General features: G+C 39.5%; 1 protein-coding gene across 4 annotated transcripts in view; it reads right to left on the bottom strand.

The window, feature by feature from the left end:
- Slc9a6 (solute carrier family 9 member A6) overlaps positions 1-16,420 on the bottom strand; it is a 69,252-nt gene that overhangs the window by 24,641 nt on the left and 28,191 nt on the right. For all 4 annotated transcript variants that reach the window (XM_040744646.1, XM_040744645.1, XM_040744643.1 and 1 more), the window contains 5 exons: positions 15,468-15,573; positions 6,626-6,767; positions 3,929-4,034; positions 3,351-3,439; positions 133-246 (listed from right to left, as the gene is read on the bottom strand). In XM_040744646.1, the coding sequence (XP_040600580.1) occupies positions 133-246; positions 3,351-3,439; positions 3,929-4,034; positions 6,626-6,767; positions 15,468-15,573 (557 nt within the window). The remainder of the gene's footprint in view (positions 1-132; positions 247-3,350; positions 3,440-3,928; positions 4,035-6,625; positions 6,768-15,467; positions 15,574-16,420) is intronic.

Below are 16,420 nucleotides of genomic sequence, written 5' to 3'. Positions count from 1 at the left end.
AAACAGTTAATATACTTACTTGTTTTCTCAGAAAAAAATCACACACTTAAATATTTTATCAACCACATGCCTAAAACCACATGAAGATCTCAATTAAAATAGTTTTCAAAACAGACACATGATAAAGGATACAAATGCTCCTACTACAAATGTTGGGTTGAAGACATGGTTCTGGAAGGTGAACAGCGTCAGCCCCATGTAGGAAAATATGAAATTCTCCGCTAAGAAATTGAGAAGCTCAAACAACTGAAATGAAAGTTAAAATGTTCCAGTAAGTGTCACACTGAAAACATGAGGAACACACATTTCAAATGTGCAAAACCCATATATACACCTGGAAATATGTGACTCAGAGGGGAGCACATGTAGCGATGGCATTTCCAAACCTACAGAAGGAGCCAGAAACGGGTGCCCTCATGTTTCCCATCAGCTCCGTTCTCACAGTCCTCATCATTGGTTCCTTTCTCCTCCTCCAAAACCCAATGTTTCGTTTTGAATGCCCTAGCCTAGCTTTGATCACTTCTGTACATGATTCTGAAACCGAAGTGGAAAGCCCTTCATGACCATTTCTCATCCTCACCCAGTGAATCTCACCTAAAATGAGTTTCAAGATACTTTCCTCTACAAGCTACAAAACACAGTTCAACTCCTTTTGCCCTAGCAGAGGATCTTGCGCGACCACTGTCATATCGCTGGGGTGCTGTCACTTTTTTTTGGCTAGGTCTTAGCTTCTCATTTTATGGACTAAGACTCCTAAAATCAGGGCTTCTCTATAATATGAATCCAGCATCCTCCCCTGATGCTTGTCAAGGTCCACCCATTCACGGCACTGTTTCTACCGCAGCTGTAGAGAGTTTTCCAATAAAGTGAAGGCCTTCCATAAGCTCTACTTTTCCTTGACCTTTCCCAGGAGTCACCTGCCCCACAACAATAGGAAAGATAAGAATCTGAGCTCTGGAGTCTAGACACATAGGTTCAAACCACACCTTCCCTACTTGCTAGCTCTATGGCTTTGGGCAAATTTGTTGGTGTTTTTGCTTTTTGTTATTGCTTAGAGGGAAGTCTTGGAACAGAGTTTTACTATGTAGCTTAGGGTGACATTAAATTCCAGATTATCCTGCTTCCATTTCCTAAGTATATGTGTTTGTGTGTTATGTGATGTATTGTGTATATGAATGTAGGCACACGTGTCACAGAGTGTATGTGAAGGTCAGGTGTTAGTTCTCATCTGAGGAAGGGTCTCTGTTGATTTTTTTGCTATGGATAGCAGGCTAACTGACTGTCAAGCTTCTGGGGATCTTGTCTATACTTCTCATCTTCATTTAGGACCATTAGAAACACTGACGCTCAGGTTACGTACCCAACTTTTACATGCATTCTGGCAATTTGAACTCAGGTCCCCACACTTGCACAGCAAGCACTTTTACCTGCTGAGCCATTTTCCCAGTCCCCAAGTGTTTTCATTAGAGGTACATACCACACACCTGCCTTACTTACTCTTTTCAAAGCCAGAGTTAGAAAAGTTTTTTAAAGCAGAGTTGTGAGGTCTGGGAATATAGCTCAGTGGTAGAGCACTTGGCCACCAAATAAGAGGCCCCAGGTTCAATCCCCAAAACTGCACAAAAAAGCAGAGTTGGCTTATTAACAAAAATAATAACAAACATTAAAATAGGCATATATTTTTTTCTATGAATGGCTTAATACATTCTTACTCCTATTTGTTTGCTTAAGGACTGTAAATACAGATTTTTTCCTTATTACTATGGGCCTGATTACTATACTAAGCAAAGACTCCATGCACATGATCACATTGTAATCTCATGACTAAGGATGAAAATACTCTTGTATCTCCACTTTAAGAGGACAAAAGTGCAACACGGAAAATTCTCTAACTTGATCACAGAGTCAGTGTTCAAAGGCACAATGGATCCAGAGTCTAGCTCAAATTCTGAACGCAGAGCTGGCAAAGCTCATGAGGTGCCAGAGAGTCAATATTTGGGGCTTTGCAGATACAAGATATCTATCAAAGCTCAACTTGGCCACTTTATTACAAAAGCTGCATAGGCTACGTATACATTTAAGGATGCGTGTGGCTCTGCTTGAAAAAAATTTAGTAATGGACACTAAAATTGAGTTTCATATACTTTTCATGATTTACAAAATACTCTCCTAGTTTTACCTAAACTTATAAATTATAAGAATGTTCTACTTCACAAAATAGCTAAGGCCAAACTTAACCTAAGGATTATAGCTGTTTCCACTAGGCCATTCCAAATCCTTCCCATCCTTTAGATGCACCATTTCTACTATGATAACATCCAGCCCCTCAAGCCTCAAACTGTGCACTCTCTCACCAGATGTTTTGCACAACAGAGATTCCCAAGTCCACACACTATGATTCCTACTGGTTATATGTATTTCCTGTATGCAAGTTTTATGTCACCAACAAGGCTGGAAGCTCTTAGCTTGCTGTTTTTATGCCTTACCTTGCCACCTAAAAAAAAATCAATCCCCAGGCTATTTTACTTCTGTATGTTCAGTGTACTACATTATTTGGCAAATAGGATTTATAACCTCCATGTAAATGCTCCAGAGGGGAACTTAATTTCTTTTGCAGTATTGGGGAAAGTGTTGGATGTACAGTACCTTTGTAGTTCCAGGAGGGAGAGGGGAGAGGGAGGGACAGGGACAGGGAGATTCCTATTTTGCTTTAGCATTGGTCCTTTCTAGACTCAACCACCTTTCCTAGCCTTCTGCACAACTGGAAGTTCCTGGTTCTCACTACAGTTATCAGCATGCCCACGTTCCTATTGTAGACATTAATTGCTCTTCTATATCTCCTAAGACCAGAAAATGATGTCAAATTCCTTCAGAATTCTTTTTAGGTAGCCTGTTCATGCAGTGCCCAGTCAATGAAGTCCCCTGAGGCTCCTGGAAGCAGCAGCATTGCAGAGCCTGAATGAAGAGTACAGGAAGTTTTGTCCCTGCATAGCTAAGCAGATCTAGAGAAGTCAATCTCTTTTACACTACACAGCAGAAACTTATCAAGTCAGAGCGGGCCTTCAAATTGGTCCTCTTAGCAGCCACTGGATTAGGAAGATACTAAGAGAAGGGGAAGTCAATTGACTGGTTTTCTGAAGTCCAATCCTAACACCCTCTGGTTACTCTGCTGACAGACTGCTGCCCTAGAAGCTACTACCCTGCAACCTGCCAGTCCCATCTATTTCTAGGGTCAGGGGAGGAGAAGATATCACCTTGGAATGATCACAGATATTTAAGTTGAAAAATAAAACCTTTTGTTTTGCTAAGAGGAAGAAAATTTTATTCACCAAGTATAAAATTTCTCTTACCTGCTTTGTTCTATGCTGAGACTCTGTGGACAAATTATTGTATGTATAATGTGCCTGTGTGATGCCACAAAACAGTACCGCAACCACACCTGCAAAGACAGAAAAGTACAATTCACAGAAAAGGAGGGATCCTAAATTTTACACTAAGTCTCTTATTTTACAGAAGTAGATTCTACACATAATGTTCACATTTCATTTACTTTGACTTATTTTGTTGGTAGGAGCCAATTCCTTGCATGTAAAATCCTTTTTATGGGCTGGAGAGATGGCTCAGAGGTTAAGAGCACTGGTTACTCTTCCAGAGGTCTTGAGTTCAATTCCCAGCACCACATGGTGGCTCACAACCATCTATAATTCGATCTGATGCCCTCTTCTGGCATAAAGCTGCACATGCAGACAGAGCACTCATACACATAAAATAAATAAATAAATCCTTAAAAAACTAAACCCTTTTTGCATTCAAATCTCCATCCCAACTCCCAACCATAACAAGTATGTTTAAACACTAAAAGAGTTGGTTCACTTGGGAAAGGAAGTCACTCCTCACAGAGGCTTACAATGCAAAGAAAGTCACCTACCTGTGAAACCCCAGGCTTCGGCCAAAAGGAAGGTGCTCCAGGACATCAAGAAGAACAGACCTGTCTCCAACAACTGGAACTCCCGCAACTTGGTGAACTTCGTCACGTAAGACTGTTAAGCTTGGTAACAAGATCTCATAATAACACACAAATATGACTAGAAAAATAATAGTCAATTCAAGGTAGTCATGAAAGTTAGGGAAGGGCTCTTGAGCCCCTCTAACATAAAAGAAACAAAGTAAAATGGTAAGAAATTATTAGAATGAGATCTTATGGGGCTGCCCTCCTATCAGTGAGAAAATCTCACAAATTAGATGTTCCTACTGATTTATGGGCATGACATACTATGCCAGAAAACACACTATAAAAGACGGAGACAAGAGCAGAGCACTGACACACAACCATGCCAAAACTCTATTAACCCATGGCCCAAAGCAAGACAGTCTCCATAATTACAACAATTTGCATTCATGTAGTTTCCATGGAGTTTCACATTTACTTGATCTTCTAACTCATCTGCAATATAAAGCATTCATCCCATGATGAACAAAGTGAGGCACTTCACTCCTTTATATTAATCTAAAAAAGTGTATTTCAGGTGACAGTGGAAGAGCCTGTGTCAAGATGTAACAAATCAAAGTTGTGACAAATTCATGAACTAGCTCCTTAACAAATAATAAGCAAGATACACTTCCTAGTCCTGAGGATCTTGTACCAGAGAGGAGATACAGCCTGTACTGGCTCCCTTCAAAACCCTTTTACTGCCTTTTACACCTCAATTCAATGAATGATAGATGGGCATGGTAGCACATGCCTTTAATCCCAGCATTTGGGAGGCAGAGGCCAGAGGATCTCAATGAGTTCGAAGTCAGCATGGTCTACAAAGTGAGTTCCTGAACAACCACAGCTGTTAACAGAGAGAAACCCTGTCTGAAAAAAAAACAACAAAGACCATGAATGTACTCTCTTCCAGCATAAAACCAAGAGTATTGAAAGAGAATCACACACATGTATTACATGAAGGTGTTTTAAAAGATTTATACCTGGATGAAGCTAGAGAGATGGCTCAGTGGTTAAGGGTGCTTGATGATCTTCCAAAGGACCTTAGTTGGGTTGCGAGGGTGACTTACAACCACGTGTAACTCAGTTCTAGGGAATTCAACGTCCTCTGCTTACCTGAAGACACCTGCACACATGTGCCATACACTCACACATACACATAAATAAAATCGAAACTTTGGGGCTCATCCAGTCCTACTCAAATTTCCCAACCTTCCACTATCCTACACTGAGATCCCAGGTTCAAATATCAAAACCTCTATCATACTTGTGTCTCAAGGGAGAAGTCATGTTTGTCTTATCTTGGATTCCCAGAATGCAGCATCTGGAATGTAGCAGTCAATCAGCAAATGTCTCCTGAATGAATAGAAAAATCATTTGCCCTGCATTTCTCATGGCTAGCTAGTGACAGTATCAGGATTACAACTCAGGTCAGTTTTTGCTCCAAAGCCAGGGCTCTGGTGAACAAAAGTTGTAATGGAGAAAGACAGGATGAATATGTATATGTGCTCACACAGGAATCACACATTTTCTGTTTGTTCTATTAAGCAAGGAGAAAAAAATGACAAAAATGACCAGCAGCACAAAATACCCATAGACATTGGGGAGTCTACTTACTTCACACCAATTTAATCTATAACTTTAAAATTCATCCTCTAAGGGATAGTTGTATTTAGTCAAAGACTTTTACAGTGTGACCGTTCAGGGGTAGTTTAGTATGTGACAGCAATTCTAGCACTCAGTAGGCTAGGGCAGAAAGATCATAAATTTGAAGGCAGCCTGCAATACCATAATAAGATCTAGTCTGAAAATAGGGAGTAGGGACTAGAGAGATGCCTAAGTGATTAACAACACTGGCTGCCCGTGCAGAGAATCTGGATTCAGCTCCAAGCACCCACATCTGCAGTAGCTCCAGTTCCAACATCCTCTTCTGGCCTCTGCAGGCATCATGCATGCACATAGTACACAGACATACATACAGATAAAGCAGACATATACATAAAAGTAAATTAAAAACAAAAAGAAAAGCCAGGTGTTGGTGGCGCATGTCTTTAATCCCAGCACTTGGGAGGCAGAGGCAGGAGGATCTCTGTGAGTTCGAGGCTAGCCTGGTCTACAGAGCGAGTTCCAGGACAGCCTTCAAAACAATACAGAGAAACCTGTCTCGAAAAAAACAAAACCAAAAAACAACAAAAAACAAAAAGAGAGATGAGGTGTGGGGATATTTTCAGTTGGTAGAAGGCTTGCTTGGCATGCATAAAGCCATGGGTTTAAGCCTAAACACTGCATAAACTGGGTATGGTAGAGTATTCCTATATTCCTAGAACTTGGGAAGAAGAGACAGGAGGATCAAAACTTCTCAGGCATCCTCAGCTCCATAGCAGATTCAAGGCCAGCATGAAATACATGAGACCCTGCTCCCCAAACACAGTTCAAGGCACTGAGCTTATGCAAAACAATGGAATTCATTAAGTGACATATTCACAAAGACTTTTGCTTCATGTTTTCATAACAACTTCTTTGTTAAAAGATTAGCAAATGTAAAAGCAATTCTAGTCACAGAACTAGGAAAAAGCATGCCTCATTAAGCTATCTCAGTAAGTTAAAAAGAAAAAACTACATATAATAAAAGGATATTAAAGCTGTCACCACTCCTGTAGCAGCACCCATTGCAAAAGATCCACTGAAGATCCCAAGGAAGATTCCAATAGATTTGAACATGGCTGTGACATCAAAGGTATGGCTGTTGTCTCCAGCTGGTTGGTATGCCACTATTGAGCTATAAAAGGACAAGACTACTCTCAATTCTAGTAGCAACTTTTACTTTTAAAATATTATCCAAATCTGGATGATTGCACACACCTGTAACCTCAGCATTTGAGAGGCTAAGGCAGGAGGAGCTCTGGTTCTAGGATAGCCTTGGCTACACAGTGACAACCTGTATCGACAACAACAAAAAAATGGAAGCATTTTCTAGTATAGAACTTTAATGACAAAATCAGAAGAAGAAAGAGATACAACCAGTTGTATGTGAATTACAAAAGGCTACAAAAAATCCTGCAGTATATACAGCTAGTAAGAAAACATAGCTTTCAAGAGCAGACCATTGTAAAGGTCTATTTAAAAGCTGTATCAAGCCTCTTCATCCTCAATACTGGGTTAACTGGGATATGCCTCCTTTCTCTGCCCCCCCAACCCGTGTGTGTGTGTGTGTGTGTGTGTGTGTGTGAGAGAGAGAGGGGGGGGAGGGAGAGAGAGACAGAGAGACAAAGAGACAGAGAGAGACAGAGAGACAGAGAGAGACAGTGACAGAGAGAGAGAGAGAGAAAGAGAGAGAGAGATTATGTTTAAGAATTATTTGTTCTGAGTATTTCAAAGCCCTAATGAAAACAAACAAATCAATCCTACTTGTTTCCTGCAGAGGCATAAGAATACACATTGCTCAATATTCAACCCTATTGCATGTGGTTCCTCTTATGGGAAAATGAAGGTAAAATGAAGGATTTTTCCAACTTTTAAGATGCCGCGTGTGTCAAATGTCTAATATGTATTTACTCATTAAAATAGACTTCTCTAAGAGAGGAACACTCCTCCACTGCTGGTGGGAGTGCCGACTCATACAGCCTCTTTGGAAATCAGTATGGAGATTCCTCAGGAAAATGGGAATTAATCTACCACTAGACCCAGCAATTCCACTCTTAGGCATATATCCAAATGAGGCAAGTTCATACAAGGGCATCTGCTACACTATGTTCATAGCAGCATTATTTGTAATAGCCAGAACCTGGAAGCAACCTAGATGCCCCTCAACTGAAGAGTGGATAGAGAAAATGTGGTACATTTACACAATGGAGTATTACTCAGCAGAAAAAAACAATGGAATCTTGAAATTCGCAGGGAAATGGATAGCACTGGAAGAGACCATCCTGAGTGAGGTAACCCAGTCGCAAAAAGACAAACATGGTATGTACTCACTCATATATGAATTTTAGACATGGAACAGGATAGTGCCAGTCTGCACTTCCACTGATAGAGAGTCTGGGAAACAGGAAAGAACCTAAAAGATATGCATATATACATAGTACCCAAGAGAAGAGGATGGAGACAAGATCCCCTGAATGGATGGGGAACACGGCAAGGGGTGGGGGGGAGTGGGACCTGGGAAGAAGAGAGGGGGTGAAGAGGAAGAGAGTTGGTCATGGGGGAACAGGAAGTTGAGGGGGTGGGGGTAGAAGAGGGGGAAGATGGAATCATAGGATCGAATACAGATCAGGCACCAGAGCAACCTCGAGTGATCTAAAGGGATAACACCAATTGGCAAGCTAAGCAATAGTGGAGAGACCACCTCAAATGCCCATTCCTGATAATGAGCTTGATGTCTATAACCATCTGGGAGCCTTCATCCTGTGACTGATGGAAGCAGAGGCAAACACACAATTAATCACTGAACTGAACCCAAGGAACCCAGTGACAGAGAGAGAGGAGTGATGAGCAAATCGGCAAAGAATGGGCTGGCAAAACCAGCAGAGACAGCTGATCTGAACAGGGGAGAGCTCTTGGACCCCAGACTGACAGTGGGGAGGCCAGCATGGGACTGATCTGGACCCCCCAAATGTGAGTGTCAGCGAGAAGGCCTGGGCAATCTATGGGGCCCTGAGCTGTGGATCAGTGTCTATCCCTGGTATACAAACAGTCTTCGGGTGCCTATAGCACAAAGAGGGATGCTCTCTCAGCCCGGACTCTTAGGGGAGTGCCTAGACCCTACCCAGAGTAAAATGACAGACTCTAGATATCCCCTATGTGGAAGGTTTTGGCAATAGGGTGGGAGGGTAGGGTGGAAGGGGAGTGGGGGAGGAGGGGAGGGAGAGGGAACTGGGATTGACATGTAAAACAAGCTATTTAAAATTAAAATAAAAAATATACTTCTCTAGGCAAATGGCTCAAAAGGCTTTCCAAGGAATTAGGATCCACTCTGGAGTACTTTGGGCATACCTAGCTGGATCCTCTACTCTCAACTTAAGAAACAGTCACTCTGAACCAAGTCAAGCCAAGCAATTAAAATAAACACTCTCTGTTTTGAATTCAAATTCCAAACCTGGTCTGAAAAGAGCTTCTTTTGTAACAGTCACCCCAGGAAATAGACTCTAGGTCTACAGTTCCAAGACAGCCAGGGCTACACAGAGAAACCCTGTCTTAAAAAAACCAAAAATAAAGTACAGACTCAAAGACATTATACAAGTCATGTCAAAGAAGAGGAAGAAAAACACATTACTCAGGATATAATGAATTCACCCTAAGCTCACAATTGTTTGCTGGTTCAAGGCTAAAAAGTATGTTACCTATACCATGCATAACAAGTTGGTTTTTTTTATCTCTCAGGTTAAACTGTTAAAAATGTAAGACCAAAGTATAATTTCCTAATTATTATCTATCTTATTAAATTGCAACATCAATTTCTAGTAACAGCATTAAGGAAATTTTAACACTCAATCTGAATTGAAATTTTACACATTTGTGTTTAAATGCTCAAAGTAACAAGATCACTTTGGAACTAAAAGGGTATATATTGTTTTGATAAATGTGAAATGGCATTACTAGCACAATAAGTTTACATATACACAAAAAGTTCCACTATTGTGTGTGCTGTGAAGCAATCTTTGTACACTTTGTACTCCCATTGGTTAATAAAGCGCTGACTGGCCTATAGCTGGGCAGGAAGAGATTGTGTAGGAGAGCCACACTAGGACACTGGGAAGAAGGGTGGAGTCTCAGAAGCTGCCAGCCAGACACAGAGAAAGCAAGATGTGTACAAAATGAAGTAACAAGCAATGAGCCACGTGGCAGCAAGTAGGACTAGAAACGGGTTAATTTAAAATGTAAGAGCTAGTTCATAACAAGCCTAAGATATCAGCTGAGCATTTATAATTAATAACAAGTTGCTGTGTGGTTATTTGGGGAGCTGACTGGTGGGACAGAACTAACTGGCAGGACAGAAAAACTCGACCTACAAGCATGATAAGACTATGCTATGTAACATTAAAATACAGGAGGGAAAACATACTTCTCTCAGCAACCTTCATCTTCTTTGATATTGAATAAAATATAATGTGAATGCTTTGCCTCCCGGGGTTGCTCTCTTTGGCTTAGTCTAAATTCCAGCTTACACTAATCATTATTTTAGTCTTTAATCACTAAAATGAAGAACACATGGAAAGCATGATGGGTTTGTGTCTTCTGTTTTCAGCAAATGCTGGTCTCTGGGTTAAAATCTTGCCTCATTGTTTTCCGTATCAGGGCACATTCCATCTTGTACATAAATATTTACATGAATACATTTCAAAACTCCTAATATTAATGCAACATATGGCTCAGGGGAAAATCACCCCATCATCTACTGCCTTAACAGATGTGTCTTATTAACCTTCAATATTGATTTTCTCTTTTTGCTACATGCATAATGTTTTGAATTCTTTATGAGTCTGTAAGTACTCTAGGCTGGTTTAGAACTTGCTGTGTAGACAAGGATGGCCCTGAATTACTTACCCTTCTGCTTTCACTAGCCAAGTGCTGGGAAAATAAGTGTATACCACCATGTCCAGTTTTTTTAAAGATTTATTATGTATACAGTGTTCTGCCTGCATGTTGACATGCCTAGTTTTAATGCAGTACTAGGGATAGAACCCAGCACTTCATGTGTGCTAAGCAAACAGTCTATCAACTGTGCTATATACCAGCCCATGGTTTTGAATTCTGCTTCTTCAATGAACAATGAAACACAAATTACAAAACCAAGCTATTTAAGAATTTAAAATGATATTAGCTTGTTGGTGGAAGTCCTGTGCATTTGTCAATAAAGTACTGTTGAGCCAATAGGAAACCTAGATAGGAGGGACTAGGAGTCGAGGAGGATTCTGGGAAGGAGAAACACAGGAGAGTCGAGATGTAACGCCATTGGGGTAGGAAGCCCGGAAACCTCTCCGGTAAGAGACATACTTAGATTAACAATTATGGGGTAAATACTTAAGTCAGAGCTAGCCAGTAAGAAACAAGCAAGGCCAACAGCTTCATAATTATTATAGCCTCCTTTGTGTTTATTTGGGACTGATGCGGCTCTAGAACCAGGCGGGCAGAACGGCTTCTCTCAAGGAAAAAGCTTCTCTTTAACATTAGCTGATGGGGGATGTCCTTCTATATGCTACGGATATATGTTTCTCTTATTGGTTGATGAATAAAGCTGTTTTGGCCAATGGACAGACAGGATGTAGCCAGGCAGGAAGTACAGGCTGGGCTACGAGACTAGGAGAATTCTAGGAAGTGGAACCCAGAGAATGAATCTTGAGAGATACACCATATAGCTGCCAAGGAAGCAACAAGTCCAGGCATCACCAGTGAGCCAAGACCATGTGAAGGTACACTGATTGATAGAAATGGGTTAATAACTAAGAGAGAACTAACCAATAAAAAGCCTGACCCACTGGCCAAACAGTTTATAATTAATATAAGACTCTGTGTGTTTATTTGGGTCTAAACTGCTGTGGGACTAGGAGGGACAGAAACTTCTGCCTACAATTAGAGGCATAATTTATTTAACCATTTGGCCATGGCTAGACTTTAAAAGTTGCTTCTAGAGCCTGGTGATAAAGCTCAGTAACAGAGTACTTGCCTAGCATACAAAAGACATGCAAAAGGACTTGTTTTTTATTCCCATATGACAAAAATAAAAATAAAAACACAAACTGGACTTCCAAAACCTGCTCCTAATATTTGTTTCTATAGCAGCATGGAGGAATATCTTTGCGACTTCTGTATATTTTGGTCTATTTCTTTGTACTATTTTCATGGAAACAGAGTATTACTGTATCTACAGTTCTTTTTATGAGCTAATCAAGTGCTTCCAAAACAGTCTCCATTTCTGGAGAGAAATATGGCAATGCTGTTCACTTTTTAAAAGGTTAGAGCCATTGGCCTAGAAATTTTACTTTAAAACGTATCTTTCGGGTAAACAAGATGGCTCAGTGGGTAAAGGCACTTGCTGTCAAGCCTGCTGACCTGAGTTCAATTGCTGGAACCCACATGATAGAAGGAGAGAATTGGCTCCTACCAAACAGAAACATAAACAAGTTCCAAAATAAATTTTATAAATCTTAAAGGGTTGGTTTAATACGTTAATTGCCAAACAATTCTTCCAGAAGGCATTCTCTCCACACAAAATTACCTTATAGAATATAAGCAACAATAATCAAATTAAGGGAATGCAATACAAATAGAGTATACTTCACTTCCTTTGAAACACATCAAAGGTGAGTGCAATATACCATTGAATACCTACATCTAGTAACTTTCCATGGCTGAGCAACACAACTACTTTCCCTCTCATTTGGGGGCAGGAACTCATTTGCTCAGCTCTATCAAGACACATCTATAGCTAACAGCTTCCCTGTTATAATGATACTTCCTGTGAAGACTGCAGCACAGATGGCATGAGTTAGCTTAACAGTTCAGAAAGGTACTAGCTATGTAATATCCTTAAGAAAATTAAGAAAGAAATCATTCAAATTGTTTTCTAGAAGGCTTCATTCACTCCCAGAACCCAGTTTGAGAAAAATTGCACTAGGAGAAATGTGGCCCTTTGTGAGAACATTTATGGAAAACTTTTTTTTCATTTAAACATATTTCTTCATCACCAAAGCTCAAATGTTTCCGATATATTCACTTTTCTTAACACTGGTCATACGCTAAAGTTACAGGAAATGATTGATGGAAAATGTAAAGCTTGCTGAACAACAGTTTAAGATAGTACCAGAACAGAACAAAGTTGTTGTTTTTTAAACTCAACTCATTAGAGCAGAAAGAAAGGAATGCTTATCAGTAGATGATTTAACAGTAAAATGACTGGGATAATCACTTCAGACTGGGGGGTCTCACATATACTAGAAGCTTTAAAGCTTTAATGATCTTTATCATTTCATGTTTCTGAAATACATAAATTACATTACACTATCTATTACTCCTTTTATATAATATACAACTTTTACTTTGCACTGATCATCATTGAAGGTACTCACATTTAACATCAGCATCAATATTAGTTATAGCCATTAGGTTTCATTTTATTTCAGTCATAAAAATTCTGCCAATAGACACAGCAGGGAAGGAAGCAACACTGACACATAGAGCATTCACAAAAAAGGATTTGAACTTTAAAATATTGCTATCCACGTCATTGAAGAGGTTAGTGCTATATCTCTGGAAAGGGTCATTTCCCACTGTGCAGTAAGTCAACAGTGGTAGTCAGGCTGGGCAAAACAGAGTCCATGACTTCTGACTCTATTATAGTTAACAAAGTAGAAGTTGACGAGAGAGATTAAAGGAGAAAATGTGAAGGGCGTTTTCTTCTTGCTCGCAGCAAGTTTTAGTATAAGGTGATGGTGCTTGCCTACATGATTACATATGTCCTTAGTTAAGAGTGAGTTACTCAACTCATGAACTCTAGACTGACAGCTGTGGAGACTCCAGGGCACCAAACTAGGCCCTCTGTATGTGGGAGACAGCTGTGAAGATTGGGCTAGCTGAGAGGCCCCTGGCAGTAGGACCATGATACAAACCTGGTACATGAGCTAGCCCAATCCCTATGGTGGGACGCCATGCTCAGCCTTAATGCATGGGAGAGGGGCTTGACCTGTCACACCCTGTTGTGCCAGACTTTGTTGACTCCTCATGAAAGCCCTTATCTGTGAGAAGTGAACTGGGGGTGGGCTGAGGGGAATATTGGGGGGTGGGAGGAGGGGGAGGAGGAAGAACTGTGGTTGGAATATAAAATGAAATTTAAAAGAATAAATAACTAATAAAAAAGAGTGAGCTCTTCAGGGGTGCAGAACATCTTCCACCTGCAAATACCTTGTAACAACACATATGACAATTTCTAGCATTAGATAACAAGCATTATTCATTCAAGAATTATCATCAAGAAAAGTGTATTTCACACATCTAAGATAAGAATATTTCCCAGATGATTATGGTAAGAAAAACATGAATTCAACTGCAATATACTTTCTCAATTATCAATCTGGCAAAAATATAAAAGCTGGACTAATAGTTTACTGGGGGAGCTCCAGAGAAAGAAATATTCTCACATCATGGTAGTTGAAGTGTAAAATGATACAATCTTCTGACTGTCAGTCTGCCAATATTAAATAAAACTAAAATTGCATTTGTCCTTTAAAGCAACCCCAAATTTCATCACTTCCAAGAATTTATACAACCATATACCTATGCCAGTGCAAAATAAAGTTCTAGGTTAAACACTGCAACTTCCTTGGGGAAAGCAAAGGACTGAAAATTCTTCAAATAGTCAGTAGTAAGAGATTGAGAGAAAGAAAAAAGAATTACAGTGCAGTTCACAGGGAATACCACAAAGATGCAAAGAATAAGAAGTTCTTTTCATATGAAAAATAGCTAGCAAACACCTAGAATAAGCTACTTTCAAAATAAAAATTGAGTGGCTGGGGATGTAGTTCAGTTCTGGGGCACTTGTGTAGCATGCACAGGGCTATAGGTTCAATCCCCAAAACTGCCAAAATTAAAAATAAAAACAGAAATAAGAGGCAAATAAAAACTATATCCATATCTGTGACTGGATCTGAAGAAACAGTAAGACATGAAAGAAACTTTTTATTAAACATCCCCAATGAGCTAGGAAAACGAGGATTAGAGAATAAAAACACAATTTCTCTTTGTTTCTTTTCTTTCTATTTTTTTCTGTTTTGATTTTTCAAGACAGAGGATTTTGTTGTAGCCTTCACTGTTCTAGAACTAGCTCTGCAGACCGGGCTGGCGTCGAACTCACAGAGATCTGCCTGCTCCTGCCTCCCAAGTTCTGGGATTAAAGGTGTGTGCCACCAATGCCAGGCAAAGAACAGAATTTTTTTTTTTTTTGGTTTTTCGAGACAGGGTTTCTCTGTGGCTTTGGAGGCTGTCCTGGAACTCGCTTGGTAGTCCAGGCTGGTCTCGAACTCACAAAGATCCGCCTGCCTCTGCCTCCCGAGTGCTGGGATTAAAGGCGTGCGCCACCAACACCCGGCTAAGAACAGAATTTCTATACAAACCTTTTCATGTAGTTTTGAATTCAAAACTTAAGCCTAAGTAAAAATGTATTTGTTACAATGTTAAAACAAATAATAAAATTGCAGACATTAAAATGACAATTATATAAATTCATGGCAAACAGAAAAACAGTAGAAGGAACTGTCCTGGAATTTTTATAGGAGTTATTTTTATGTGATAGGAATATATAGCAATTTTTCTTTCATGTTTTCCATGCATTTTTCCAAGTTATCCATAAAATGTGTGTTCCGGCAAGGAAAAGAACTTAGTATTCCAAATATTTCTGTTCAGAATGTACTTTATTCAATAACTGACTTTCAGCAGCTAGCACGCTTGCATGGACCTTTTGGAGTACAAAAAGAAAATCAACACTCACGAGGACAGCACTATGGCAACGGCATCATTGAGGACACTTTCACCGAAGAGAAGAGCATAGAGTTCAACATCAACTTGAAGCTCGTGGAAGATGGCAAGAACCGTCACTAGTAGAGACAAAGAATCAGAGGAATACTTAGACATCACAAATACAGCATATATCTCTCATCAGCTGTTAGGCAGTATTTGGAAATTGATGTTTTCCTTCTAATATTCTCTTACTGAATTAAAGATTTAGTAACTTTCTGATAATATTTATTCTTAATTGGCTACATGCAACACTACATTTCTCAAAACAGCTGAAAAAATCTTAAAGGCCTGAGCTGGCCTACAGTCTTCATGCAAATTTGAAGAGTCTGATTTTGTACATTTATTTTCTATAAAGAGTATATTCAGAATTTCTTATGGATTAAGTAGCAATTAATCTTTAATAAAGAAGAAAATATGAAAAGCACCACTTTCTGTGAACAGCCCTTCTCCCTTAGAGTTTTACAACTCACTTCTGTTTAACTTACAAATTGAAACCATACCAAGTTTAGTAAAGACTTTAGGAAATGAAAACGCAACTTTAGCTTTCTGGTTGGCATAAGATTTATGACCAGAATAACAGCTGCCATATTTAACTGATGAAGAATCCAACTATCAGGATATTGCAGGATAAGAAGGATAGAAAACACAACACTCCCTTCTTTTGGGGGAACCGAATATATTAGAATTTTTAGAAAATCAGATAAGACTGGAATTTTCATTGCTGGATCACATATTGCTTGCCCATTAAACAAATCCAAGCAGATATGAAAAATTAATATGGCCAGAAATGAGAACATTTTCAAATAGGAAACAAAAAACAAAACCTTGTGTTTTAAAAGATATAATTTCTATTGCAAAACATGGGAGCAAACATATCTAAATACAGATATATCATATATCTATTTATAAATTCTGAAAAGCAAA

This window comes from Mesocricetus auratus, unplaced genomic scaffold, assembly GCF_017639785.1.
Source record: "Mesocricetus auratus isolate SY011 unplaced genomic scaffold, BCM_Maur_2.0 Super-Scaffold_100003, whole genome shotgun sequence".
Taxonomy (NCBI): Eukaryota; Metazoa; Chordata; class Mammalia; order Rodentia; family Cricetidae; genus Mesocricetus; species Mesocricetus auratus.
Note: the sequence above shows the minus strand (reverse complement) of the source record. Positions and strands in the feature narration are given on the sequence as shown.